This window comes from Sparus aurata, chromosome 17, assembly GCF_900880675.1.
Source record: "Sparus aurata chromosome 17, fSpaAur1.1, whole genome shotgun sequence".
Taxonomy (NCBI): Eukaryota; Metazoa; Chordata; class Actinopteri; order Spariformes; family Sparidae; genus Sparus; species Sparus aurata.
Window position 1 is genome coordinate 10,068,019 of NC_044203.1, and position 27,272 is coordinate 10,095,290.

Below are 27,272 nucleotides of genomic sequence, written 5' to 3' on the forward strand. Positions count from 1 at the left end.
TATAGCACAAATGAAAAACCTGAATAAAAAGTTGAAAAAGAAGAAAAGGTAGGGAAAATTGGAGGGAATGATAGAGAAAAAGTAGACCTTTACTTGAGGAAATTTGACATATTAATATGATGAGATTTTCTTTTTGATGAGAGGTCGCTGTGCATAAAAGTACAAATGAATCTATTAAAATATTTCAAACAAAATACTCCATCCTGATTGCCATTAGATGCAAGTCATACTTTACACCTTCCATTTTTGTACATAGTTTAATAAAACTAAAGCTAAAAACAAGAACAAAATGAGCAATATATTAGCTTCGTTACGATGCAAATTAGATTAACAAGGAAAACATCTGCCACTCCTGAACAGCAGCTCCAACACAGAGCTTTCTGCAGCAGAGCAATCAACGCCCATGCAGAGGCAAATTAAATCTATTCTTCCTTTTGACATGCTGCTTCACGCATGAGTACAGCCTGCCTGTTAAGCACATATAAAGAGAACAACCTTTACTGACAATTACAGGATTTAACAAGAGGACTGGGCTGCATCAGTGCAGAAGTAGGAAGCAGCACACAGGACTGTCAAAGATTAGATATAATGTGCAAATAATAAAAAATGGGACTTTTCATTACTAAATTACATTGCATTCATCAAAGGAGTCAAATAATAGAAATTCTACTTTGAAATAATGGAATACATAAGCTTAGCCTGCAAAGTAGTAACTAGTGAGCACTTTAGCACATATTGCTGTACTGTTTGTTACAAACAATTAAAAACCTTGCAATTAGTGTTCCGTAACATAAAATGCACTGGAAAAAAAGCATTTCTTCCCATTTGAAAGTAATAGTGCCAGCAGTTTATTTCAAAGACTGCAGGATAAAATGAGATGTTGTGGAGCTTATGTGAAGAGGCGGGTGTGACCAGACCTGAGTGAAGGGGTATTCCCTTTACTGTGAATGAAGTGAAGGGGACTGGCATGGTGAGGCAGTGAGGGGCTGATGAGAATGTTAAAGAGGCTGGAGGAGGATTTCCCTCAACTACGGTATCATCAGCAAGCCTAGGCTGATGCTCTTCCCCCCTCTGGTCTGTCTGTGTGTACGACAGGCGATCTTTGCTCTGCAATGTATTTCCTTTCTATTATCACCCATTCTGTCACTCTCTTTGTGGCCTGCATCTACTAATAGGGATGTGACACATCACCACATGCTAAAGCAACTGTGCAGGCAAACTACCTCCATCCTGCAATTTACAAAGCTTTTATGCCATCAGGGCAAGCACAATTTCTGTGGTCTTCAATCGAAGGAAAAAGAGGCATGGTGTTTATTGGAAGAGGATTGCAAAGAACATACTGTGTACTTGGAAACACCATCTTATACATGCGTCTTGTTCCATTTCTAGAGCTTTGCTAAATATTTCAGCATTATTTTCCTTCAAGGTTGATATGTTATGTGGAAAATTTTCAAGTACTTTTCAGTCTCCCTGTGCCTGCCTCTGCTTCTCCTTTTCTGATGTGCAGCGTGGGCGTGCGGCTGGAGCCTCAGTGAGTGCAGCAGAACAGCAACTAGCAGTGCAGAGGCATACAAAATCTCAGTGCTGCCTCACTGTGCTGCTGCTGCTGGTGGTGGGCTGCAGAATTTTACCCTGCTATATGATGTATAACAGTATTCATGAGGTGTTTAAGTCCAGGGAGTATTTGACAGATGGTAACATGTTGGAGGCTGGCTAGGTTCAACGATAAAGCAAACAAACATAAAATTGTAATATGGTCTGGAGACACATCTAGCAAACATAAGAACATTTGTTACTTTGCCTCCACACTGGCTCTTTGTCATTTGGTTTCTTTGATTTGATTTTCTTGTATAATTAAATGAATTAATATATTACCTGTTATAACCCCTACACCATCTTCACAATCGTAGTCTGAGATCTCACTGTCACTTATCCTCTGGGATCCTTTGAGATGAAGGGACAAAGAGAAACAGAAGAGAGAGAGGTCGAATGAGGAGAGAAGGGGGGGAGATCGAAGCAAGAGGGAGAGGTTATTTTCATTTCATTGTTCATTTACACACCTGTTTTTTGTATAATGCCTCACTAGTCTGAATGTAATCTTCGTTGTTTAAACTGAACGTTCTAACTGAACCTAAAAAGATGGACAGCCAGATAATTCACCATCAGTCTTACCCACCTTGCACCATACCCCACAAATTCAACAAACAGAGAGCGTCTTTGGTTATAACGTGAAAATACACCTCAGGTTTAAAAAATAATGCTGCTTTTCAAAGCTCGAATTCAACAAAAACAGCATATGTCTCTTCATCTGAACTGTGCCACTTCTGAATGGCACATTCAATCATGCAATTTACAGCTGGGGTTGGGAGAAGTGATATGGCTTTACTGCTCTTTCTTCATCCAACCCAGTAGTCGAATCACCCCTCCCTGTCCCCTCTCTTTAAAGTATGAGCCCCCCCCCCCCCGCCTTCACCGTTCAGTCTACTTAAATCAACTGGACACGTGTGCTTTATCAGAAATGACAAGTGCTGCACTCTGGCAGTGCTGCTTCCAACCTCTCATCTCAGTTGGCTGGCGACTTTTTACAGCTGTCAGCTCTTTCACCTCAAACTAACACAAACGCCCAGAAAATCATCCTGGTGGGGGAAGCGAGCAAGCCTTAAGTGTGTCGTAGAAGCAGGACAGTGAAGTAGTCCTGAATAACACTGACTACAGTACAGGCAGCTACAGCATGTGAATCAGTATCACAAATAATACTGTAGAAGTCAAAGATTTAACAGTGGTGAGAAAACGGACATAAAATGAGCCAAATTTGGTGTTTGGTTAAGGAAATTTCAAATTTGAAATTCATGTAATATGCATAAAGATAATCAAAGAGTTTTAAGTAAATACAACACCACTGTTTTGGAAGATTAAGAATAGTAAGCAAAGTATCACACCAGCAATAGAGTAATCTACTGTATCACATGACAATTTCAAAATTATACTCACATTCAAGACACACAAATACAAGCAAAGCAGAATGGGCTGCAAAGTTTTCTAAAAGTGTTTTGTGCAGTTTTAAAGGGGGAAATATTGGTAACAGGAAAAATAATAACAATATACATCACAGAGGAGAAGCAAGTCGTCAAAGTGTATGTACTATATAATGTGTCTGCCACAACAGTGGAGCCTGGATTTTTATGTCATTACTAGGACAAGGATGGTTGTGGGTTGCAGGCTGGGATTGTGAGATAGTTCACAGGTGAATACACAGAGAGGGAGAGACCACTGTGTCCTAAATCTCTGTTTCCCTGGAGCTTGCACGTATCTGATACCCTGAGTGGATTTCAAACTAGTGGAGTCAAATTTACACCAGCTCCCCACACTGAGATCCATGTAAGGTAGCAGAAACATGCACACTTCATGGAAAAAGGGGTGGAGAATCAGGGCACGAGGATGCATCATTGAAGAGGACAGGAGAACACTCCATACAGCAGCACTGCCTGCAAGTGCAGGGGGCTTTTACCTGAGTTGTATGAATATGAGCCTTTGTCTGTAAAAGCAGAAGTAGTAAGGTTGATGTGACGTGGGTGACAAAGACAATATGCATAAACTACAATCACTTTTAAAAGTGTGAATAAACCAAAGCAGGAACAGAAGCCCAGTGAGTAATTTGACTTGAAAATGTAACACAACTATTCTATATGTGAACCCTTATTTCTAAATAAGTACATACATTTGCAAATCATTGTTATTTCAATTTTGAAAATCAACCAATTCTGCTATATTAAGTATATACTATATTATTTATTAACTTAGTGATTGAATTGAATGTTTAGTGGCACCAGCTTGTTGACACAGCCTGGAGGGATATTACTGACTTGCCCACTGTTGAAAAAATTGGAAAATCAGCTGCCCTGTCACATACAGGCATCTCAGTGCACAGTACATACAGTATACATCATATCGCTTTAAATGTACTGTTCCCTGAAGGGTGGCCACTGCCAATCTCTTTACTTAAAACATCAATGACAAAGCTGTTCCGTACTTTGCAGCCGCCGTGTTGGACTTTCACCGTGGAGCTGCCTGCGCTGTGCATTCGGGGAGGCACGTGGGAGCGGAATAGAGGACACATCATGGGTTTGTAGCTTGTACCAGTGGGGCTCGTCATCCAGCAGAGCTGTCTCCAGCTCAATAAGGATCTGTCAGAGGGAAAAGGTAACCATATTGACTCTTACTTAGAAAATGTCCACATGGGAAGGGTTGAAAAACAAACAGATTTTTTCAATTGTGGAATTACAGCAACACACAGCACACACTTGTGCCACAACGCTCATAGAGCTCATATAGCAACATTCACATAGTCTTAGTTTTACACACTAAATAAAAACACCAAAGTTCTATGCTGACCAATAACCGGATGACCAAAACCTTGTAATGGCCAGGAACTTTAATAAAGGCTTGACCCCATTCAAGAGGCTTAGATACTGTCAGTGAGTGTCCCTGATGGGTGGGGGTTTAGTTTTCTTACCTCGCCAAGGAATTCGCTCTCCTCCTCCCTCACCCTGGCTTGGTCCCACAATGTGATCTCCAGCATGCGCTCCCGAAACTCTCGCCGGTGCACCGGCGAATACATAAAGGTCTGGTTCCATTTGGGCTCTAAGGATTTCTTTACCGTTTTTGTTCTCCTCTTGCTTTTGTCGCTGGAGGAACAATAATTCAAACTGTTTTTATTTACAACCATGATAGAGAAGAGCCACGAATACAACAGATCAATAGCACGACACAGCACAGAGCACATCACCGCAGCATGCTGTTGATGAGAATGAGATGACAAGGGACTGTACTATCTCCATGAATGTGTCCACTTACTGCATTCTTCATCAGTGCATAAGATAGAAATGCTTAACAAGACGCAAAACTGCAATGAATCAAGTAAATACACACATATGTATACATCCTGATGATAATGGCTAAATCACTTTGTGAAATCACATTAATGTAATCAGAATCCATTTCTAAAAATATGTTAACTTAAGTTCAGTCCCACTACTATTCAGTGTCTTGTGTCTTGTCTTGTCTTGTCCTGAATGGAGTTAAATGAGTGACGGTGGGTTCATGTTTATGCTGATAACTGTCTCTATTCTTACCTTCTATCAGGGAGGAAGTAGATTTTTACATAAGGGTTCCTGGGCCGGCCGTCTTCCCTGGGTGGCAGGTCTTTGGCGCCCAGGATCGTGACGATAAGCTGATGGCCCACTTTGTCATACCACAGTTTGACCTGCGGGGGCAGAGCAGAGACAACATTCTGAGAGACTGGACAAAAGAAGTAAAAACACATAGAGGGACTAATGCAGGAGAAGACAACCACATCAAATTGTAAACAAAGTTATAACAAGGACTTTTGTGTCTTCTTTTTTGAGCTCTATTTCTGTTTTTGACAACACTGTGGGGTCTTCTCCTGTATTTACCCTTTAAGAAAAAGGAGGAAGATGTCTACCTGCTAAGATAATGTCAGGTCACATGCTTGGCAGGGCAAGTTATCATAGCTGAAGCGCATATTCAAACATGAAATTACTGTAACAATGTTAATAGGGTATGCTAATGCTACAAATGTCAAAATAAGATATTAAAATGAGTAAAAGATTTGTCTCTGCAGTTAAAGAGACTCTCTTTTAATGAAAAGGTCAGTTTTTGTAGTTATATGCATAGTGATGCACTACGCTATATATTGTATATATGTAATCACTGTGTTTTTTTCCTCTGTTAAGTGCTTTAAATCTTTGTGTTTACGTTCATCATTAAAAACTTTCCCTGTGGGGATGAATAAAGTTTACTGAATGGAACTGAATGTAATTGGCCTGAGTGTCCTTTTGACACCGGGGTAAAATGCTAAAGGCGACATGCTCTAAAATTAACATTGTGCTCTGCTGAAATGATACCAGTGATGATTTTGTCTCTAACAATGTTCTCTCAGATATTCAATGGGCATTGGCATGGAGAAATCAATCATGCTGTTGCGAGAGGAATCGCAGATAGTTCACACTACAAGGGAAGTATGGACTCCAAAAGAAGACACTTAGAAGAATAAAAAGCTCCAACTGAGGCCTTAAAGAAAGTAGATGAAATGAGAATTAAAACTTCTAAGCTTTTGTCCATACTTCTTCAAAAATATGATATGGAAAGGGTCTGCACCATTTAAAACTACCAGCTTTACATGCAGCAATGCAAGAAAGAGCATTCAAGACAAGTCATTAGATTTCATATAGGCAAAAACAGACAGCAGAGGGCTTATGGGAAAACAAATTGTACCAAATAACCTCTACACTCGTAGCCACACAAAAATACCAGATACTGCCAGATATGAATATACTGTACTGTCTGTGAATCTGTAAAGTGTCTCTGAAAAGTCTCACCTTGGAAATGTAATGACTGTATTATGTGCATCAAGACACATGGTTCTATAGTGAGCTACTTGAATATACAAACAGAAACGGCTTTACAATATTTCCATCTAATCATTTACTGAAACATACAAGCTTTTCCAGTACACAAACACAAACACAAACACACATAAAAACCTGCCTATTAACCTCCATTCTAACTCTATATCATGTGTTTAAACCTCTCTAAAATTTGATAAAATTATGTATTAACCACAACTATATTCTCACATCAGATCCATATAAAGTTTGTTGAGGGTACTCTGTAACAGTGCCAATGACATAAATATCTGAAATTCCAAGCAGGAGTGTAAACCTTCAAGCTACAGGAATGACCATTATAGAACCACACAAAGTGACTCTACTGTGTGTCATTAACAAAAAGCACAAGAAGACAGACTGCCATTAAAGATGACAGATCAAAAGAGACCCTCAGAGCACAGAAAAACATTTAAAGCTTTGGTTTTAGATTTGTTATTTTGGAGGTACAATTTGCTTATACGCTCTCATTTGAAAGGGAAAGTGTGATTTGGTTTCCAACACAAGACAGTGACTTGGTATCTTTTCACTGCAACATGAAACTGCAGACCCATTAACCATAAGGTGCTAATCAACATCATTTCAACTCGCACACGGGGGAGTTCTCCTGTAGATGTGTGTAGGGTTAGAGTTATCGAGGCATGGCTTCATGTCACACTGAAGCAGAAAACAACCCAAGTCTTTTGTCCTATAAAGCTCAGAGAGACACCCTCCTGCATTGCCAATGATCCAAAATGTCAGAAACAAGGTTGGGCCAAAATCAGCTGTCAATTCAGGCAATGGAAGAGTGTCTCTTAGAATGTGTTCGATTAGTTGAGCATGCACTACCTTGGTAAAATGAAGTGAATGGGTTAAAATGAGTAATAATAACTCTCATCATAACAGTGGTACCAAGAAATCAAACTGAAGAAAATGACACAATGCACTGCACTGAGAGGGAAACTTGAAGCTGCCATTTCCCCGGGAATGCATTTTCCAAAGTATGGAAACAGAAAAAAGGCCAGTCAACAGTCAATGAGCAAAGACCAAATAGAGATTGTGCCCTTCAGACAGGGCCCATTACCTGGACCCTAGGGGCAAAAGGCGTTGTTCTTCTACTAAGGCTTTGGCTCTGGATAAGCAAAATTAAACAGCAAAAAAAAAAAGAAAAGAAAAGAAAAGAAAATGCCATAAAAACCAAAACCCCACAACAACAAAAACTCACAATACACTCTCAACACAACAACAGAAGTTTGTAGTTTCAGAGGGGAGATTTCTTCCAGTGAGTTCATTCATATTTTACTTCCTCACCTTTCACTTGTATCTTTGTCTCTCTGTTTTTTTTTATTACTTGATCTACTCTGCTTTGTTGTGCATGGGATTTATCTCTCTTTCTTCTCCCCTTCAAGGTTTGCAGCACAGTGACGTTAAACCCTTGTCATCCCTAAACACGATACACAGACTCTTCCAGAAATATCATGCTGACGTTCTTTATTGTGTATAACTACTCATCAGGCACTGCAGGTCTTATAAGGTTTATTCAATGAACAGAACTGTTTCAGAGACCAGTTGTTTTTGAATTTCAACGTCAGTTGCTTCAAAAAAATGCAAAACATTAAAAGCATCTGGGTGAGATTTGGGGTTTACAGAATTTAGTACTTACTTTTAACTGGCTGGCAAAAAGTTTGAGATGTTAATGTAAGTCAAATTACTGAACAGTCCACTGCAGATACTGGCATTAACCAATTTACCAGATATCCCAATTACCAAAAGCTACAAATACTTGCAAATGTCCAAACTTTGATTTAATAAAGGGTGCTATCGCCTCTAATGCCACTGCCAGTCAAACACAACTATTTCTCATAAATATCAATTTTGTAAGAAAAACCTGCCCTGGAGGTGTTACCCAGATGCTAAAGCTATTTCCCTTAAGCATCCTAAACTTGAGAGTTGATTTATCTCTTACTTTAATGCAGCTCTTTCCCCATTTACCCCAGGAGGGTTTTTATACTAGATAATGGACAACACACACAGTAACCTGATCTACAGTCCTGTGCTGGTTTGGTAAAGGGCCAGCTCAACAGGCAGATTGAGAGTAGCTGTGCCTGGAAGCCCAATGGTTTGAACCAGGATTTCAGTTATACTTTGAGCTGCACTATAAATGCACCAAGGTAAATAACATATTCGTAAGTATAGTCATATGGAATTAAAAACTCCTGAACCATCTTAGTCATACATTTTTTAACAGTGGCTGTAGCAATCTAACAATTCAGTCTAGAGTATATCACACGTTATGTGTATGTCATGCTTAGGTCACTCACTGAGAGCTGTCCTGACAGGTACTGGGGGGCGTCCCTCAGCATGCTGGGACTCATGGGGGACGTGACGGAGATGGACGGGCGATCCATCTTCTGAGACTCAAAAGAACTCGAACCTGACAGGACAAAGACGACAGTCAGATTATTTAATAGTGATGTTGGTTTCAGTCACATGAAAGGATCAAATGAGAGAGGGGGATGGTAGGAAGGAAGATAGAAAGACAGAGAGACACAAAGAGGGCAAGAAAGCATGCCATGAGAAAGACAGAAATACAGAGAGACAGAAGCAACTCTTGCAGACATTTCCTTCACTTGATGTTTCTAGGCTGATTAATGGGATAATGAAATAGGCTTAAGATCTTGACAAGACTCACTTGATTCCAGTTGTGCATGTGTGCTGTCTGGTATCCTTGGAATATCTCTGAAAACAAAAACAAAGCACGTGAGTGTGTGGGACAGGAGAGAAGGAGGGGATGGAAAGGATCAATCTGGGCTAATGCTGACTGCACTGTGCTTTGATGGTCGTAAGCACCGCATTAGTCTTCATTTACCCAGCAGCTCCCTCAGCACCACAAAGCAGGTCAGATACAGGAATTGAGAAGGCAAAGGTGCAGCTGTTTTTCCCCATAATTAACCTTTTCTAAAACAACTGGTGGCAAGAGGAAAAGTGAGGCAGCAGTCTTTCATTTTGCTGGGTGACGCTGTTCAGTCTCATACAAGGCCTGAGCTGACAGAGCCTGAGCCAGAGGGTGCAAGGAACAGTGGTTGAATAGACAAAACGGCGCCACTCGTTCACAAACACATTCTATGAGAACACAAGCTATATTCCTTCTTGGATTTACAAATTCAAGACTGTGACAAGACAAGACTATACACAATTCAATTCAAAGCTATTCAGAAATGCAGCTTTTCAATAATGCAGGTGGTGGTGTGTCATAATTGACCCTAAAGAAATAAGAACTGTTATTACTTTTGAACATATCAATAAAAGTGATGTAGTCACAATCTGAGTATATAACATAATCCCTGCTTTAATTGGTTTTACTTTGGCACATGCATGTTGTCCATGAATAAAACAAAAGTGGTTTATTGACAGAATATGAGATAGATAGATGGATAGATAGATAGATAGATAGATAGATAGATAGATAGATAGATAGATAGATAGATAGATAGATAGATAGATAGATAGATAGATAGATAGAAATGTTTGTGAGCTCTTACCCTATAGGCCGTGAGACCACCAGCTCCACCTGCGGCTCAGGCTTAGATTCTAGTATGATATTGTAAACTTCTTTAAATGTGGCTCCTTGTAAAAGTTTCCCATTCCACTCCAGCACCTGGTCACCTGCAAAACACCAGAGATGTTTTAAACTTTTATGCTTGTGTTGTTCGCTTTGTCATTGTGAATGACACATCAAATCCATCCATTTCTATTTGAAAGTGTGTGTGCATGTGTGTGTGTTGTGTGTGTGTGTGTGTGTGTGTGCATGCGTGCGTGTGTGTTTTAATACCTGGTCGGAGGTGTCCAACAGTGTCTGCTAGACTTCCTTTCCTCACTTTTGTGATGAAAGCACAAAGTCTACCAGATTCTGTCATCTTGCCTCCCACCACCTGTAGAAGCAGAGGGGTGACTGGATTAGCATTGAAATATTTGTGTAAACTTAACTTGAACCGGTTACGACAAAACCTGTGAAGATACGTGCATCATAGCTTGCAGAAGACAGACATTTTGTTGTGGCTTTGGCTTTTGGCCGCAAGGTCTGAATGCTCAGTAAAAGCATTGTAAGGAGGGGGTCAGTGGTATAAGTGCATCTCTGTTTTCTAAAAATTGTCCAGGGCTATGCTACCTTCCCCAGGGACACACTTTGTGGTTCCGTAACAGTGCAGGCCTGCAGGCTAGAGCTGTACTGTACAGTCCTGAGCTGCTGTACTCCACTCCACACAGCTTACATGGGCATCATACAAATAAAAATCCCTCTTAATGGCAGCTGAATGCCAACATACAAAGGAGCTTAGGGAAGTCTGCTAAATGAAATGGCTTTATGTAACAGGCAGGAGCCAGAGAAGGAGGAGAGAGAGAGAGAGAGAGACACAGAGAGAGAGAGAGAGAGAGAGAGAGAGAGAGAGAGAGAGAGAGAGAGACACAGAGAGAGAGAGAGAGAGAGAGAGACAGAGAGAGAGAGAGACAGAGAGGCAGAGACAGCAACAGAGCCAAAAAGAGAGAGAGACACCGAGAGACAGAGACAGAGACAGCAACAGAGAGAGGGAGAGAGCGAGAGAGACACCGAGAGACAGAGATGGACAGTGAGGCCTGACTGATGGACTGACTGGCTGGATTGCCAAGTTGGCTGGCTGCTGCTGAGCAGACAGAAACGCGCAGAGGCACTGAGCAGACACAAACATGCCATTTCAGGAGGCTCATTCAATCAGTAACGATTTTTCCCCATCTTGATGCTCTCTGTTCTCTCTCTTCATGGCTTACCATGCTCTTCTGGACTTTGGCTGCTCAGCTTTTCTTTCTCTCTTTTTTTTTTTTTACCAGTGTGCACCACCTACAGATTTATGCAACAGTGAAAACGGAGGGGAAACCAAAGCATCTACCAGAACAGAAAAGCTCCTGTATGCTTTGGGCAATATAGTTAAAGCAATGCAATACCAATCTGACTAAAAGGTTTAAATCACGTAAAGCAAAAATATGACCTATAGAAGTAACATATACAGCAATAAAAGCATAGGAAACTATATAATATATAATACATACAGCAACAATACAATGTTAACATTAAGGGATCGAGATAGTACTATTTGATTCATAAACACAACAAAGCCAACAATAGTACTATATCATATAATATTCTAACTGTCAAATGTGGCCAATGAAAACATTTACTGAGGTTCGGGACCGTTTTGTTACCTTTGAGTTCCTGAATGCAGTTCATTAAAGTACTTTAATGTAAGTGGTTTCAGATTATCATACAGTTCAATATCAAACGCTGTCCATTAATATTCATCAGGAACATAATCAAGTCTTATGAATACTAATACTGAGTAGCACTATGATGAAATCAATAATTGGAAGCCAGAGAGAAAAACAGTGGGCCATAGACAAATAAGAGGCCACAAAATAGTAGAATCCACAGCTGAAATGTACTGTACTGTGTGCTGACTGAAATATTCCTAATAGTCACCTGTACCTGCCCCCAGAATTCAAGAGTAAGATTATGATGTCACACATGCTTAATGTGCAGATCTGACCCATTATATTGGAAGATAAGTGATGGTGCATTAGAAAGCTTAAAGTGCAGTGTCACAGTTTGCTACATTCAGTGTTTCAATGTATGCTAGCATCAGACACCATCAGACAGGAATCATTATAAGCTCACCTTTAGACCAAGCAGAGCTCCTGAGTCTCGAGGCACACTTCCATCTTTCATGCGCTTGTTGAGCAAAATACGCCCTATTAGGCGATCCCCATCTTTGGACGGCTGCCACGTCACCGGGTGCTACAAGGTCAGAGCAACAACACACCTTTTGTTTAACAACTCATCCACTCGAATTTTATTACTTTAGACCAAAGCAGAAAATTGTCCATAGTGAAAAGGGGGCATTGGGAAAGTATTTATTCACTCAGGGAAGAAAGTTCACACAAACTCCATTGTCTTATCGAGACCAGTTCATTTTTTAGATAGCAACATGCTCAATTGTTGAATTCCTAAGGTTGTCATGTTAATACCTTACACTGCTGTGATAAGTGTTACTTTCAGAGCTTGTATGAACCTGCTAGTGTGAGGGTGGAGTGAGCTTCATGCAGCGCCCCATGCAGAGTAAAGCAAGCAACCCCAGCACTCCACCTCAAACCAGCTCTTCAAACTGGGAGCAGGAAGACGAAAGTCTCACTCCGGTGCTTCATTACACACAAACATACAAGCACCATCACAAGTGGAGTATAGTGAGGGGAAAGCAGACAGCGAAAGGGGGAAAAAGGTCAAGATACAAGAACATATGAGGTGGACCATGAGGTGCCAGTTTAAATATTAAAAAGGATGAAATACATATGGCACAGAATACAGCCACGAGACACAGATAGGGTGAAATCACAGGTGCGCAGTGGAAGGGAAAAAAGAAAAACAAATGTTCTACTTTTTGTGCAAAACAAATCCAGTCTTCCCTGTTTTGTGTGCTTACAATCATTTAGGTTTAGCTACAGAAGTGAGTGGAAAGTTGGGCAGGGGGCGGGTTCTGTCTGGATTGGGTGCTGTGGGGTAGGGCAGCAGAGTGAGAGGGACGGGCCTGGTGTTTCAACTGCACTAAACAGGACCGCTGCAGAGCAAGAACACAACATACGGAGGAGAACGAGCATGCAACTAGGAGAGACCCACATTCCTGTGTGCCATGACAAACAGAGAGGTTGTGTGTCAATGCTCTTCTTTTACAACTACTGTAAGATGTGTAGCTTCAGTCTGGGGAGCAAAACAGCAAGTACAAATAGCAAGCAAAGAGGGTGCCCCCAAAAGACTTTTCCGGCAACACCAAGCATGGTGGAGCCAAAAGTAACCGAAAAACAAAAAGGAACGAAATCGCAAGAGAAATCAATTTATACAACGTCAAATAAAATCCAAAAAACAAACATCTCACCTATTTACACTTAGTGACATAGAGCAAACAAAGACTGGATGGGTAGGTTATAAATAATAATAACAAAATGCAGGCTAGATTGTCTCAGTACCTTCTCACTATGGCTATGCTCCTCGTTTAGGGTAGTGCTACTGCACGTATCAACTCCCGAGTCTTTAACCTGCGGTTCACACCATGCCAAGTCCTCTTCAAATGAGTGTCCCCCAAAGCGCACCATTTTCTTTTGCCTCTCAGATAAGGTGTGTGTCGGCTCGGACATAAATGTCTGCTCAATAGTTTTTCTTTTTCCCCTTTGACTGTCCCCTACAGGTGTGGGATAAAAACAGAAAGAAAAACAGAAAAACAACATGCAAAGGTGTAAATAAAACTAAGGAAACATGAAATGACAAAAGACTCTGGGAGAAGGGGGGATGGGGGGAGGAGAGAGACAGAGAAGGAGAGAGAGATGGGGGGTCAAGGGGCAGGAGGGAGGGGAGCGGGGGGTCAAGGCAGGGCTCCACATGTCTCACCAAAGACATTGGGGAGGCCTCGCTGCTATGCCAAGATGCATGGTCCCACCAATGGCCATCCAAATCTCCTGTAAGGTGGGGGGAAAGGGCGTACATACACGAGAGAGGACAGCGAGAGGGACCAGTGAGGACACCACAAACCACAACGTACATTACAGACAATAACACACACACACATAATACACATACAGCACTAACCAAGACATCCAAACATCCATTCATTCATACACACACAAACACACACGCTTACACAACATACTGCTCAAACTCAAATGGTGATCTTCTTGTGCAAACTAACATCCCTGTGAAGAAAAAAAAGATGCAGCTCAGGTAATAGCTACATAAAGGATTGATAATGATTTGGCCACTTCAGCCATGTCCAGCAAGGAAAGGACACAAGCCTGCATTCTGAGGCAGAGCACTCTCAGTTGTTACATTAATGACCATACACAGAATGTTTTCCTCCTCTTTTCCTTATATTTCCTGCAAGACTTCCAAAACAAACAACAACAAATCCTTACACATTCACCTTCTGTCCTGTTCAAACACTGACAAAGACATGAAATCAACTTCACAACATGAATATTCTTCCCATTATATGTGTCAAACTCAGATTTGCACTTACTGTTAAAAAAAAAATCATGTCAAAAGAAATATGTAAACTGCAATGTAAAATGTACATAAAGTGCTGTTTGCATTTTTGTATGATTATGTTAATAATGGAAATAAAAAACAAACTTTTCAGAAATATTGTGACATCTTGTAGTACTTGAACGCTGACATTGCACTCCTACAAGATGGCAATGCCAGTAGTGGCCGCCAGCTAATTTGAGTTCGAGGCCCCTGGTTCAGGCAGTCATCAGCTTACTAAAATATTCACCAAGATTCAGGTGGCTAACCACAAAAGCTGGGATCCTAATGGTCATGCAACGTTTTTCCAAATCTTGGGTCAAAGGTGTAGGTTTATATTATGCAGACATGATCAGAGAAGAGTATTAGAAGAGACTAACAAGACTATTATTTGCTCTATTGAAACATACCCCCATTTCCAGAGAATATCTTGAAACCCTAAACCCTTTGCTGGGGCCCTGCCATAATTCAAATCAGCAGACAACTCACATTTTGTTCAAACAAAGTTAGCATGCTGCTATCTTATCCTTGAGTAGCTGCACCTGAAGGGAGCAGGGCAGATCTCTGATGTGTTTAACTGGGGATTCAGATTGCAGTGCCACACAGCCTTAACTGACCTCAATCTAAAGTGCGCCGGGGAGAGCTTTTAAAGATGAGGCTCTGATTACAACTTCTGTAACTCCAGTGGACACACAGCCTTGAGGAATACAGGCTGGTCAAATAGCTATGACGATATTACAGCATGGAGGTTTCTGGTACAAATTCTTTAACTTTTTTATCTGCTCATTAATCCATCTGAAGAGTTAGAAAGTAACTGGTGTCTGTTAGTTTGATGCTTCTATCAAAACAAATAACAGCTCCCTGTGAGCACCTGATCTGGTGGAAAGCTAAGCTATTCACGCAAATGCAAAACCATCTCTGTCATTCTACAGAGTTTGCCCTGTTTTCCCACGTGAATGCACAGAGCAGAGAGATGGAGAGCACTTTCAATTTGATTAAGAGGCTTAAAAATTCAAGCTAATTAGAATTATAGTGAAAAGCGTATTGGATCCAAAGGTGGTGCTAAGAGTCCCATTAGACAGTAGTTTGGAGGTAAGGAGGACTTAAGTCTGAGGCTGTCCAAAGATAAAGAGAAATCATTTCTATTGTCAGAGAGATACTGCAGTCTGATTCTGATTATTTCTTTGTACTGGCACCTTGGTGGGTAGCATACCTCTGCATCAAACATCCCATGATGAAAGGGCAATGGGGTTTAAACATCATTCACTTACACTGGCAAGTCATTTTACACTTAGTGATAAAGCAATAAATTAAGAAATTGTGTTACTGGCACTAAATGCATTTAACAGATGTGATGTATGGGTTTGGATTACAGACATTCAGCAGACTCTGGTTCCCCACACAACACATGCTGTTGTTGAAATATGTACTTGTGTGCTTGCATGTATGTATGTAGCCAGAGTGAACCTTAGGGCCGCAGGCAACGGGAAGGTCATCTGAAAACACTAAGCTTGTGCAACCCTGAGGCCATATACATCACATTTCCCACACTTCACTTCCCAGGCAAAGAGCTGTAGAACCTAATGGATCCATGGACAGGCCTCCTTCAGGCATTATCTCGCTGAGGACTCAATCTCAGGGAAATCAGGGAACTATGATGGAAAGGCATAAAAATAGACCGCATATGCTTCTGGATGTAGTGGATGTAGAGGGGAAGGCGATGGGGGTTGGAGCATACAAAGGTAAAGCGAAAGTGATTTTAAATATAGAAAAAACAAGCTGCATGGAAGACGTGTAAAGATAGTGCCACTGTGAATAAATATAGCCACATCTTCCTCTGAGATGTCCTCTAACATCACGATAATTCAGGCTTATTACAATCTGAATCCTAATTTCATAACTTTGTCCATTACTCACTGTTAGTAACTGCTTCGGTAACACAGGATCTTGTTTACCAAATGAAAAAGTTTAGCCATGTATCTGTTACAACCTCATTGGAGGATAACAGGTAAGCATGCCTTAGTCACACATTGCACAGGCCTGGGACCAGTTTATTGCTCAAGGCACTTTGACATGTAGACAAGATGAACCAGGGATTAAATCAGCAACCGTGATCATTGGACCTCTGCTTTCACCTGATGGCTAACATCGGGGTTTGTTTAAAACCAGATCGTCCGAGAGCTCAGTCTTATCCCATCAGATCTCTATTTGTTCCTCTATATTGTTAATTTGGTAAGTGCAATATATTATTTGTTATATGAAGGATGGCCAAACTGTAATCACCTGTTAAGGATGTCATGTTTTGGGTCAGTTTTTTAATTGGTGTATTTTTATTTGCACTGATTAAGCAAATGTATATGTTTTACAATGCACAGGGTGAAATGTTGCATTTTCTTTGAAATGACCCACCTTCAGCAGCCATGCCCTCTGTTATTTTTATTGCGTTTCAACACAATGCTTATTAATATTAATACCGATATCTATACTAGTAAAAGGTTCTTAGATGACACTCCACACTTAAAATTTCCTTTATCTTCAGAGTTGTGACCAAGTTGCAAGGTCAGTCTGAGCCAAACCAACAAACTTTCCTCCTTCCCTCTCTCTCTCTCTCTCTCTCTCTCTCTCTCTCTATCCTGTATCTATCCATCCATCAGTCTAGGGAAGTGCTAAAACTGCGTACTGTACACAGTTATGCACTGTGATAAAACATTATGGATGTCCCCAGACAGGCTGTGCCCTCTGCGGCCCTCTAACCAACAGCTGACAACAGTCATTACCCTCTTTGCCTCCCAGCTGCTATTCTGTCGGCAGCATAAACACCAGAGCCCAGTTCAGTGTGGTAGACACTCTCCTTGAACAGGTCGCTTGCCTAATGTGGCCATGATAGTCCAAACAGCTTAGGGCCTGCATTTATGATCAGGGGGAAGAAGAAACATATCATGTAAATCCCTTTATGTTGAGGCAGAGAGAGGTTAGCCCTTTTTTGTCTATTTTGGAGCTAGATGGAGTAAACTTAGATCCTATACATGGTTTCCTCAAGGTTGTATCAATCACAGTTTCACTTCCACCTCTGTCTTTTCTTCATCACATCACACTCCTCCAGCCCCTCCCTATCCCAACCTCAATGTCTGTCAAAAAGAACTGGAGTGGGCGCCTGCATGGAGCTACGTAAAGCCTTTCCCCTTTCTTTCCCCTTTCTTTCCCCGAAGCTTTATTACCAGTGGCAAGCCACAATTGGGCACTGATCCCCAGCGAGGCACTGTGTGGTTTTTCAGGGAGCAGGAAACTCATCACGGCAATAAATTGTGAGCATCAGCAGTCTGCGCCCAGCCCTGCCGTTTCGCCCCGGCTCCGAAGCCACACAAAGTGCTGATTCAGGGCAAAGGCAGAGCGCAGGCAGTGGCGGAGTTCACCACCAGCAGGCTCTCCATCACTTTGACAGCTCAATAAAAACCAGTGTAAACTATTAATTGGATCATTAATTATTGATGCTGTTTTTACTACAATTCAAGGGGCGAGAGCAGAGAAGAGGCAGAGGTGAAACACTGTGTATGTTTAAACATAGTCGCCATGCTAGGTAGGTGATACACTGACATGTTAACGCCTTCATGGAAACAGGAACTTATACTGTAAAATAAAATGCTGAACTAACTTGTCTTATTCAGCAAAAAACACATATCCAATAAAGGTATAATACTTAAAATTAATAATAATATTTTTGGTATATCCAGCTTGAGAGCACAGACTGAAAACCCAACAGACTTACGGAGGATCAAAAACTGATCTCAAACGCCTTTACTGAGGATGTAACTTAGGCTGTCCTTACACAATGTCCACCTCTCTACTGTAGCCAGCCAGCCTCTCGGTTTCTGTCCATTCGGCACTATTATGAGACTGCATGTCAGGGGAATCAATAAAGAAGAAAACACAGGGAGAGGACCATCGCGATAAATCAGTCTCCAGCTTTTGCAGGCACAAGTCAGGCCCATTACAGCTGGCACACCCTCTTTCTTCCAGTCTCCTCCTCCCCCCACTCTCCCCTCCTCTTCATCCCACCAAGCCCGCCTCCTTCCTCAGCAGCCCCCTCAGGTTATAAGAGATTTGAGAGCATGACATGCACCCTGCTTGGCCTGCTGTTACACACCAATCTCCCGGCCTAGTCAAGCTGAATGTACAAACCCCAAGACGCTGACAGACCACATATGGCCAAAAGGTGCTTCCTGCCCTGTTTTTGTCTCTCTCCCGGTCTTGCCTCACAATGCAATAACAGTTGATGCTCTTTGCTTAACTGCGCTTACTTTTTTTTCTGCATCTTCCTATTTCTGATGAGGCAAAGCACTCTGTACGGTAGCTAATCAACAACTGCTTGGTTTGCATGGTATAATAGATGCATGGAGATTCCTTTCCATGATTAGCTTCAGCTCTTTGCACAGAAAGGTAGATGTGAGTCATGATTGCTGTCTTTGGAGGGAACATTAAATTCACCTATGCAGCCTGTTTCAGCTTTAATATATCTATGTCAATATCATGGTCGTGCTAAATTTGTCCCATTTGTAAACTCTACTTACCACCAAAACTGATTTTTTTAATTTTTTTTATTTTGGCCGTTATCATATTTCTGAGGGCAGACTGAACCATTTCTCAGACTTCTTGCATGCACTATGTCACAGCAGCCTTAATTATGTCATAAATTAATGAAACTGCCAATTATACCTACATAAAGACCTAAGATAGCTCCTCATAATCATCTGTCCCAGGATGTTATATAGCTAGCTGTAGGAAAGTTATACTTATTCAGGTCAAAAGTTCAAATGTATCCTTTGTTTTTCTACTCTCTCCTACACAGGTTGACCTGTGGAGGAGTTAGACAGAGGCAGACAGAAACAACACAAACTCTGACCCTAAAAACAGCCAGCTTCTCACCCTATTTTTGTTCCATGGCTACCTGGAAACCTGGAAACTCCCACATCAATAATGTAGCACTGGTACTGGGCTGCTTCCTTTAGAGAGGAGAACGGTTACATAACATAGCAGACCAACTAAATTCCTCCCCTCTCTTCTAGTTTAAACATTTTGAGCATGTGGCAAGTGCTTTGGTCTACTGCTTTAAAAGCAAATTGTGTTACTGTACTATTCTCCTTCCTATATCTTTTATTATATCTGTCAACTGAGCCTCCTTCTTTCTTTGTGTTTAGCGCCTTTAACATTTCTAAGGTAAAGGCCTCTATAATTACAGGTTTGACAACAAAATCAATTTGCAATTACGACAACTGTCAACCAGGTGGAGCAGTAAAAAAGCTAACAGCCTAAACAATTGCTTTTGATGTTGATCCTATGCAAAGTGGCATTTAATTCAGTCACTCTGACTGTTTGCTAGCCAGTGCACGTTTATAGACTTGGACAAGTGCGCTTGTTTCTCCAAGCGCGTAGGACATTTGCCATAAGTGATCTGATGTCCATTTCTATTTTCCTGTTGTAGTTAAACACCAGGACAGGACAGGCTGAGCAAGTACCTAACATGCCACTTTCATTAGGTACACTGAAGTAAAAGTGACCCACTATGTGAAGACTAAACTCACAGTGTTAGAATAGTCTTTGGGTACTGACAGTTGAAATAAAACTTCTTGTGCTATTTAAAAAAAATCAACAGTATAACTTGCAATGAATAAAGCTAAAACTAGAGCAGAGACATGGCTTTTTTTATCATTCACACCCAACCACCACCCACAACCATCAGTTTCCTGCCTCCTGCCCCACTGGACTGAACATAAATCCTGTTACCACTTTGTAATGGTCCACTGTACCAGGAATGATATCATCAGGGAAGTACAGGTGGTAACTAAACAGTATAGAGGTCAAGAAGTCAAGGCTCACAGAGGAGGTACAGTATACAGCAGGAATACATATAATCACCCTCTTCTCTTTTGCAAATAACATCCATTTGTATGCAGCAGCGATGATATAAAACTACTACTCAATAAAATAAACTGAAATTGTTATTAACTCAGCTCACCTAGTTTCACCAGACACCCACACCCAAAACCTCAGTGTGTCAGTTATATAACACTGTCACACACTAACAGACTGATCGTGTGAAGCAGTTAGGGTAGGATCTGGCCAATTGTGCCAGAAGATGACCGCAAAAGTTGAAGAGCTTAAGAGCAGCAGTTTTTCATTTGTTAAAATCGCAGCCATACACATAAACACCCATCCACACTGAAACATATCTGACAGGCTTAAGAGCACGCAAGCCTCCTCCTCAAAGGCACCAGACCTGTGAGAAAAGATCCATTGACACATAAAAAATAATGCTTTGCTCACATGCAAGGCTCATTTTTTTCAGTTTTTAGAGATTTTTTCTAAAAATGCTAGGATTAAATGAAAATCAGATTTGGTAGTATGGATGTTTGTAACAGTCTTTGAGATGTTGTCAAAAAGTTGTTATTTATCTCGAAAAAAATGAGCCCTACACATACAAATACACATAGAAACATAGAAACAGACATGTAGAGACTGTAGACTGGGGATTAGATTTGAGTCCACAGCTGCACTCAATAAACAAGTTATACAATAACAATAATACATTACAGTTAATGGAATCTGTCTTTCTTAACAACAACATTATGTCAGTAATCATAGAAAAGGATGGTTTTATAATTGCATAAAATACATCTAAGAAATGTGCACTTGTATGGAGCAATTTTAAATTAAGCCATCTATACACAGAGACTGGAGCAGAAAGAGAGGACACTGATTGAGGTTGTTAGTGTGTGTAGCTCCTACCTTTCTCACTGACTGACTCACTCTCTATCTCCACATCCTCACAGCTGGTGTACTCTGGTGTGGTGGCCAGCTCCTCCTCCGAGCTGCTCAGCGACACCTGCCGCATCTTTCCTCCCTTTTTGGTTTTGTGGGGCTTGGGGGGCGGTGGGCGCACTGACTCAGACTGGTCTGAGCTGAGAGAGTCGTTCCTCAACATGCTCTCCATCTTCTCCCTCTTGGTCTTCCGGACAGCCGAACTGGGGTCCAAGTGGTGTTGCTGCCTCCTCATGGGATCTCCTCCTCCACCCAGGTCACCTCTCCGCAGGTCCCCAGATCGGTCGCCCAGCACAGGGCTACGGTGCGGTGTTGGGGGGCTGTGGTTGGTTCTATGGCCTCCAAGGCCAGGGCCCATTGGCCCAGGGGAGGAACGGTCAACGGAATAGGAGCGCTGTCCCACCATTGGCGGCCGGCGCTCGGTGAGATGCTGACGAGACAGCCGGATTGGGCCGGGGTCATCCTGCTCTGTGTAGGCCAGGGAGACATCACTATGGCGACGCTCGTGCCTCAGGCGTCCTACCTCAGCATGCATCCTCATCTGCTCCTCGTAGGGCTGTGGCTTAACAGGATAGCGTGCCAGGTTGGGGTCGCTGCGATAGCGCGCCTGGAACTCCTCCTGCCGTTGCCGCTGGAGGTCATACTCACTGGGTGGTCCATCTAGCTCCTGGTCCAGCGGGTATTCCTGGGAGTGCCAGCGTCCGGGACCCCGCCGGTCCCGATAGCCCATCCGTGCCGCATCCACATCTGGGTACATGTGTGGGCCCCGCGGAGCCCGCCGAGGGTCCCCATCCCCATAGTCAGACGGTGATCTGGGCATGCCGCCGTCCGTCGGGGCATACTGTGAGTGGTCGCCCCCCTCCCTTTGGTCGTATTTTTGGTTTGGATCCCTGGATGCAGATGGGCTTCGTTTCCTGTAGATAAAAGAGGACAACAACCAGTGGGATTTAGTGGGTGGTCATCTTTGAACTGGATGTCTTTTAATATACGCGATACATCTTGGTTTATTTCTAAGCCTGATCAAAATCATGTGACGTCTGTGTATGCATGGTGATACTGCTTAATTCAATTTCCAGTGAGCATACAGTGTGTCTGCCTGTGCGCAGGTCAAAGTGTGAGGTATCAGTCAGACATGAGCCTCAAAGGACTTCATCACACATCTCAGTGCAACTCTGCTGAGGCTGAAGTCTCCAGTCTGCAGTCTACAGCTTTACTTTAGTCACTTTACTTTGCCCTGCACTGCATAGGCTTCAGTCGCTGTCAAAACCTGATGAGAGCCTGCTCTGTCTCTGTCACACACACACAGACAGAAAGAGAGAGAGAGAAATGGGACTAAGCAGCAGGATGCAGCACCGCTCCCTCTTCTCACTGCAAAAGACTCTATAGGCTCTATAACATGGCTGACAGATGTTCTGAATGCTCTCTTTAAGCATGCTCTGCGTTAGCATGATACCGTTAGATTTTACAGGAAATATGTGCAAAGATATATATGCTTCTTGAGACACAAAGAAAAAAGAAATTTAAATAAGAAATATCACACAGTTAAAATCCTATTTTCATTATTTCATTTGATTTACAAGGTTGAACAGTCTTAACGCAGACAAAGTTGTATCTACTATTTGACTCTTTAGGTGCCAATATTTCATTTTCATTTGGATGGCAGCTGATTATTTGCTGATGAAGGTGCTTAAATCATTATCATTTGCAATGTGTAGGTGCACGCCATAGTGTGTGTGTGTGTGTGTGTGTGTGCGTGTGTGTGTGTGTGTGTGTGTGTGTGTGTGTGTGTGTGTGTGTGTGTGCGTGCAAGGAGAGAGAGATGAGGAACCAGACAGTGTACTGAGAGTAGTGCACTGATAAATGATTCAGAGTTTCACAGATTGTTTCTGTGTGCATAGTTCAATGGACATGAAGGGATGTAGGGACCACAACAGCACTGTCTGAATTTAGTAACCTCAGTGAAAGGTGTCCATTAATCTATCTCACCACTTTTTTCTTTAGGTGAAAAACATCTAACGCCACTTACAAAACATTAAAATACACACTTATTAAGGACTGTGTTCTTAAAAATCATATCATTAAACTCATACTTTTACTCTTTCTTTCAAACATTTTCTGCAATCATGTGAACAGGTGTTGATAAAATAGAATAGTCCTCTTTTTTACAAGAGTGGAGAGAAGTAAAATTTTAAAAAAGCACAATTACGTTGGAAATAAGGTGAAAATAATATGCTAAGATGAATATTTCCAAGTATGGTTACAGTCAGGAGCCCCATATTTCTAAAATTAGCGATCAATCATTTTATCATTGTCCAACTGTCAAAAAAGTACCCAGGCACGAAGTGGATGAAAAGCCTGGAGGAGACTAACTGTGCGTTAATGCATTTATTCTTTTGTTGAGAATCAATTATTCATAAGCCACTTTTCTCCTACATTTCTCCCACTTTTCCTCCAAAATAATAATGACATTTTGGTGAGTAAAAAGCTCTGTGAAGCATCCCTTTAATTTTGTACGGTACAACTTTCCATAAATTTCAAAGGGCTCATAAATCATTTCTGCCAACCTTGCACATTGGCCAAGGTAAGGAATCCTTACGAGTGATTGGCTGATTTACTGAACCACAGAGGAGGTTTGGTCTCTGCCTACTGGATCACACATGATTCAGGTTAGCTTGAGTTTAATAAATGTACAGTAGAATAGATATGAGCGATCTGGTGAGGCACGTGCGGGAAAGAGGCTTTTTGTGTTCTGTGTGTTGGATTTCTATGATCTATAACACTGAATAGTCTCGCTAAAGTTGGTGTCAGCTTAAAAGGGGGACAAAATATGGACTGCTAGAGAAGGGCTAGAACTTAAGCAATAGTGTGGTACAAAATGTGTATTTCAGCAAAACTAGTACATAAAGGCATTTACTTGATAACAGGACATAATAGCGCCATAATTTGGTCAAGAAAAATCCCAGATCACTAGAACAGCAACCTCCCAGCTAGCAACCAACATGCTGAAAATGGAAAGCTACCCTGACTATCACTTGGTCACTAATGGTACAAACATAAACAAGCTAGCAGTTGTTACCTTTTCTTCTGCAGGAATTTAGCGGTTGTAATGCCAGGGCTGGGCTGCCAGTGCTCACACAGCACAGTGGATATACTATTTGTCTGGCTATGCAAATCATTCTCTAAGGAACTGGTAGAGACCAAAATGGAGCTAAAAGCAGAATGAACATTTGACTTGTTGGACTGCAGCTAAGAGCTTTTTTTGCTCCATGACTGCTGCATAACTAAACATACAACAGTCAGTTGTAGCTTGTTTTGTTGTCACCAATGGGCAGACAAATGTCTCTTCAAATGTTATGACATATAGATATTTTTCAAGTTTCAAGGTTTTTCCAGAGAAAAAATAATATTGGAAGCACTCAGCTCTTGATAAAGTTGACACCACATGACTCCTGTCAATGAAAATGCTACAAGCTACTACATTGCTTATCAATAGCAAATCCAAGGTTAAAGATTTACCCACAAATTTACTGATGGGTGACTTCTTGCAAATGGATTTAAAAAAAAAAACCATCTTAGCGCAATTGATGCAATGGAAACATGCACACAGCAAAAACAAGACTAATGGACTCTAATGAACACATCTGTATTTATAGCAAAGGCCAAGAAAAAGTCTTTATGATACAGTAATGTAGTTCACACTGACCTCTCCCTCCGGCTCTACATCAAAACAAATGCCTCCAATCACCTTAGCATCCAAACACAGCCTCGCTAGTGGATCAGATACAACCGGAGAAACACATGAGGGTTGCTGCATTATTCATGATCTGCTTCTGGACACTAACTGAGCAGCGCTTCATTCACAAATCCAAAGTGAAGCGGCAGCAGAAATTATATGTTGGAGTAGGGGACATAGGACGTGACTTAATGTGGAGTCGGGGATGGGGGAGTGTGTGACAAGCATGAGAAACATCTCTTTATAGTCACTTCATGACGGGTCTTGTTAAGTGTGCCATTCTTTACGGGTGCATGTGCTCACTTATACATGCCATCATCATGTTTGTTGCTGTGTCTCTGTTTTATGTGGCATGCACTGGCTGCCTATGAAATGCTTCACTTTGGCTCTAGGCATGTCCTCAGGGATTCAAGCTAATGTTTCCTCTGGGACGTTGTCTGAAATCCTACACCTTGAGCACACACGTAGATAGAACATGCGCATAGCAACTACAACAAACATTAACAAAGTGCCTTTTGACAAGCTCTAACTCATCTTGGCACGAGTATCACATTACTCTGCTCCCGTTTAGCCCTTTATGTCCTTCCTGTCTAAACAGAGAAATGTCAATGGCAGTTAGCAAGCAAGCTAAAAACAACACTCCAAATCTCCAACAGCATCTGCATCATCATGCTTACACTGCCAGCCCTGAACCTGCCTTCGGAAGGTACAACAGAGTGGTGGCGTAGAACTGAATTTTTTACTGTGAATTTCCCCCCATTGTTCCAGCTGCCACTGCTACTGTAATAGCCCCTCTGCAGATACCTCTGAGCTCTCCATAGCTCTGCCATGACACACTCTGCTGATCTTAGATTTATATTCCATCCTCAGTGGCACAGACACAGATAGAGAGGGGGGAGACAAGACATGAAAAGGGGAAAAAGGGCCAGATCATTGATAATGTATCTGAATTAAAACAAGCTAAAACATGTAAGCGGGGAAAATGTCAGCTAACTGCATCCTATAGCTAAACATACAGCTGGTGTGCATGGTGCATTCAGCCATGATCCTCAGGCTCAAGCACGAAGTGGCAGGATGGGAACCATAGGATCGTGATGCCTGTGATGCTGCGCAGAGGCCTGGCTGCTGCATTGATTGAGTCACGAACCGCACGGTGACGTACTCCCTTCATCACATGCCCTTATAAAGCAAGATGCGTGTGTGATGTCACCATAGACACAGCACTGAGCTGCAGCACAGACGGTATGGTGTGCAGCAGATCGACTCGCAGTGAATCATTCTAACAGGACGACAATGGAGAGGCATGTTCATTGTCTGCATGCTACTGTGTGGGAATACAAGGTTCTGTGCATTTCTGCTGTGGGAATAACAGCAGCCCTCGTTACTCCTGTTGTCCTCTTCTGAGCTATCTATAGAAATCCTCTGCTGTGACAGTGTTTGAAGTACAAGACCTCATTCAGCTGGCAACAAGGACGGTGATGACAATAAGATTCAATTCAGAGAGGGTGACAGTGATCTCACTACATGACGAGAACAAGGACTTTTACGGGGGGAAAAAAGATTTCGGCAGCTATGACATTGATAGCGTGGACTTTCATTCGGGCTGTAATTTCTGATATGTGAGTACTGTAGCAAAGCATGTATGCAGAGAGATAAATCAGAAAGGACACAGGCATCTCTACGATGATGTGTAAACATGGCCTCTGTTTTGCTTTTACCACAGCCTTGTACACCTCGAATGCTCTAAAGGTAATTCCAATATTATAATCATCTCTTTAAAGTACACTCTCCTTATCAAAAGCAGCACGATGTATCAAATCCATGGCTCACAAAAATCATAGGATTACACTATGGCCCCAAAAGATTAAAAAGTGTGACCCTAAAAGATTACAAGTGACCTGACATGCTTGCCATGATAAAACCTTTATATGCTGTTATTTTCCTTCAAAACGACACAAAAACCAATTGGTAAAATTCCCTGTACACAGAGGTGAAATGAGAAATGGGTCTGTCTGTGGCGAGGCTGTCCCACTCACTGTGACTCGTAAGATGTGTTCCTGCTCTGACCTACTGACAGAATCCGATCAGAAACTTCCACAGACAGAGCCCAGTTCCCATGCTGCAAATGGACTAGATTGTGTAACTGTGCCATTCTCTTAGTCTGGCTGCGTTTGTAACACTACCT

At 41.8% G+C, this 27,272-nt stretch overlaps 1 protein-coding gene across 33 annotated transcripts in view; it reads right to left on the reverse strand.

Annotated features, from left to right (window-relative positions):
* Positions 1–27,272, reverse strand: part of rims2a (regulating synaptic membrane exocytosis 2a) — a 148,663-nt gene that overhangs the window by 50,225 nt on the left and 71,166 nt on the right. For 10 of the 33 annotated variants that reach the window (XM_030394740.1, XM_030394742.1, XM_030394744.1 and 7 more), the window contains exons 8-19: positions 21,322–22,268; positions 13,491–13,702; positions 12,148–12,267; positions 10,276–10,375; positions 9,986–10,109; positions 9,136–9,182; positions 8,765–8,877; positions 7,528–7,575; positions 5,133–5,263; positions 4,514–4,706; positions 4,031–4,184; positions 1,876–1,944 (exon numbers count right to left, since the gene is read on the reverse strand). In XM_030394740.1, coding sequence (XP_030250600.1) covers positions 1,876–1,944; positions 4,031–4,184; positions 4,514–4,706; positions 5,133–5,263; positions 7,528–7,575; positions 8,765–8,877; positions 9,136–9,182; positions 9,986–10,109; positions 10,276–10,375; positions 12,148–12,267; positions 13,491–13,702; positions 21,322–22,268 — 2,258 coding nt within the window. Of the gene's footprint in view, positions 1–1,875; positions 1,945–4,030; positions 4,185–4,513; positions 4,707–5,132; positions 5,264–7,527; positions 7,576–8,764; positions 8,878–9,135; positions 9,183–9,985; positions 10,110–10,275; positions 10,376–12,147; positions 12,268–13,490; positions 13,703–13,908; positions 13,977–21,321; positions 22,269–27,272 lie in introns of all 33 variants that reach the window. The other 23 variants (XM_030394776.1, XM_030394765.1, XM_030394754.1 and 20 more) reach the window with 4 other exon arrangements.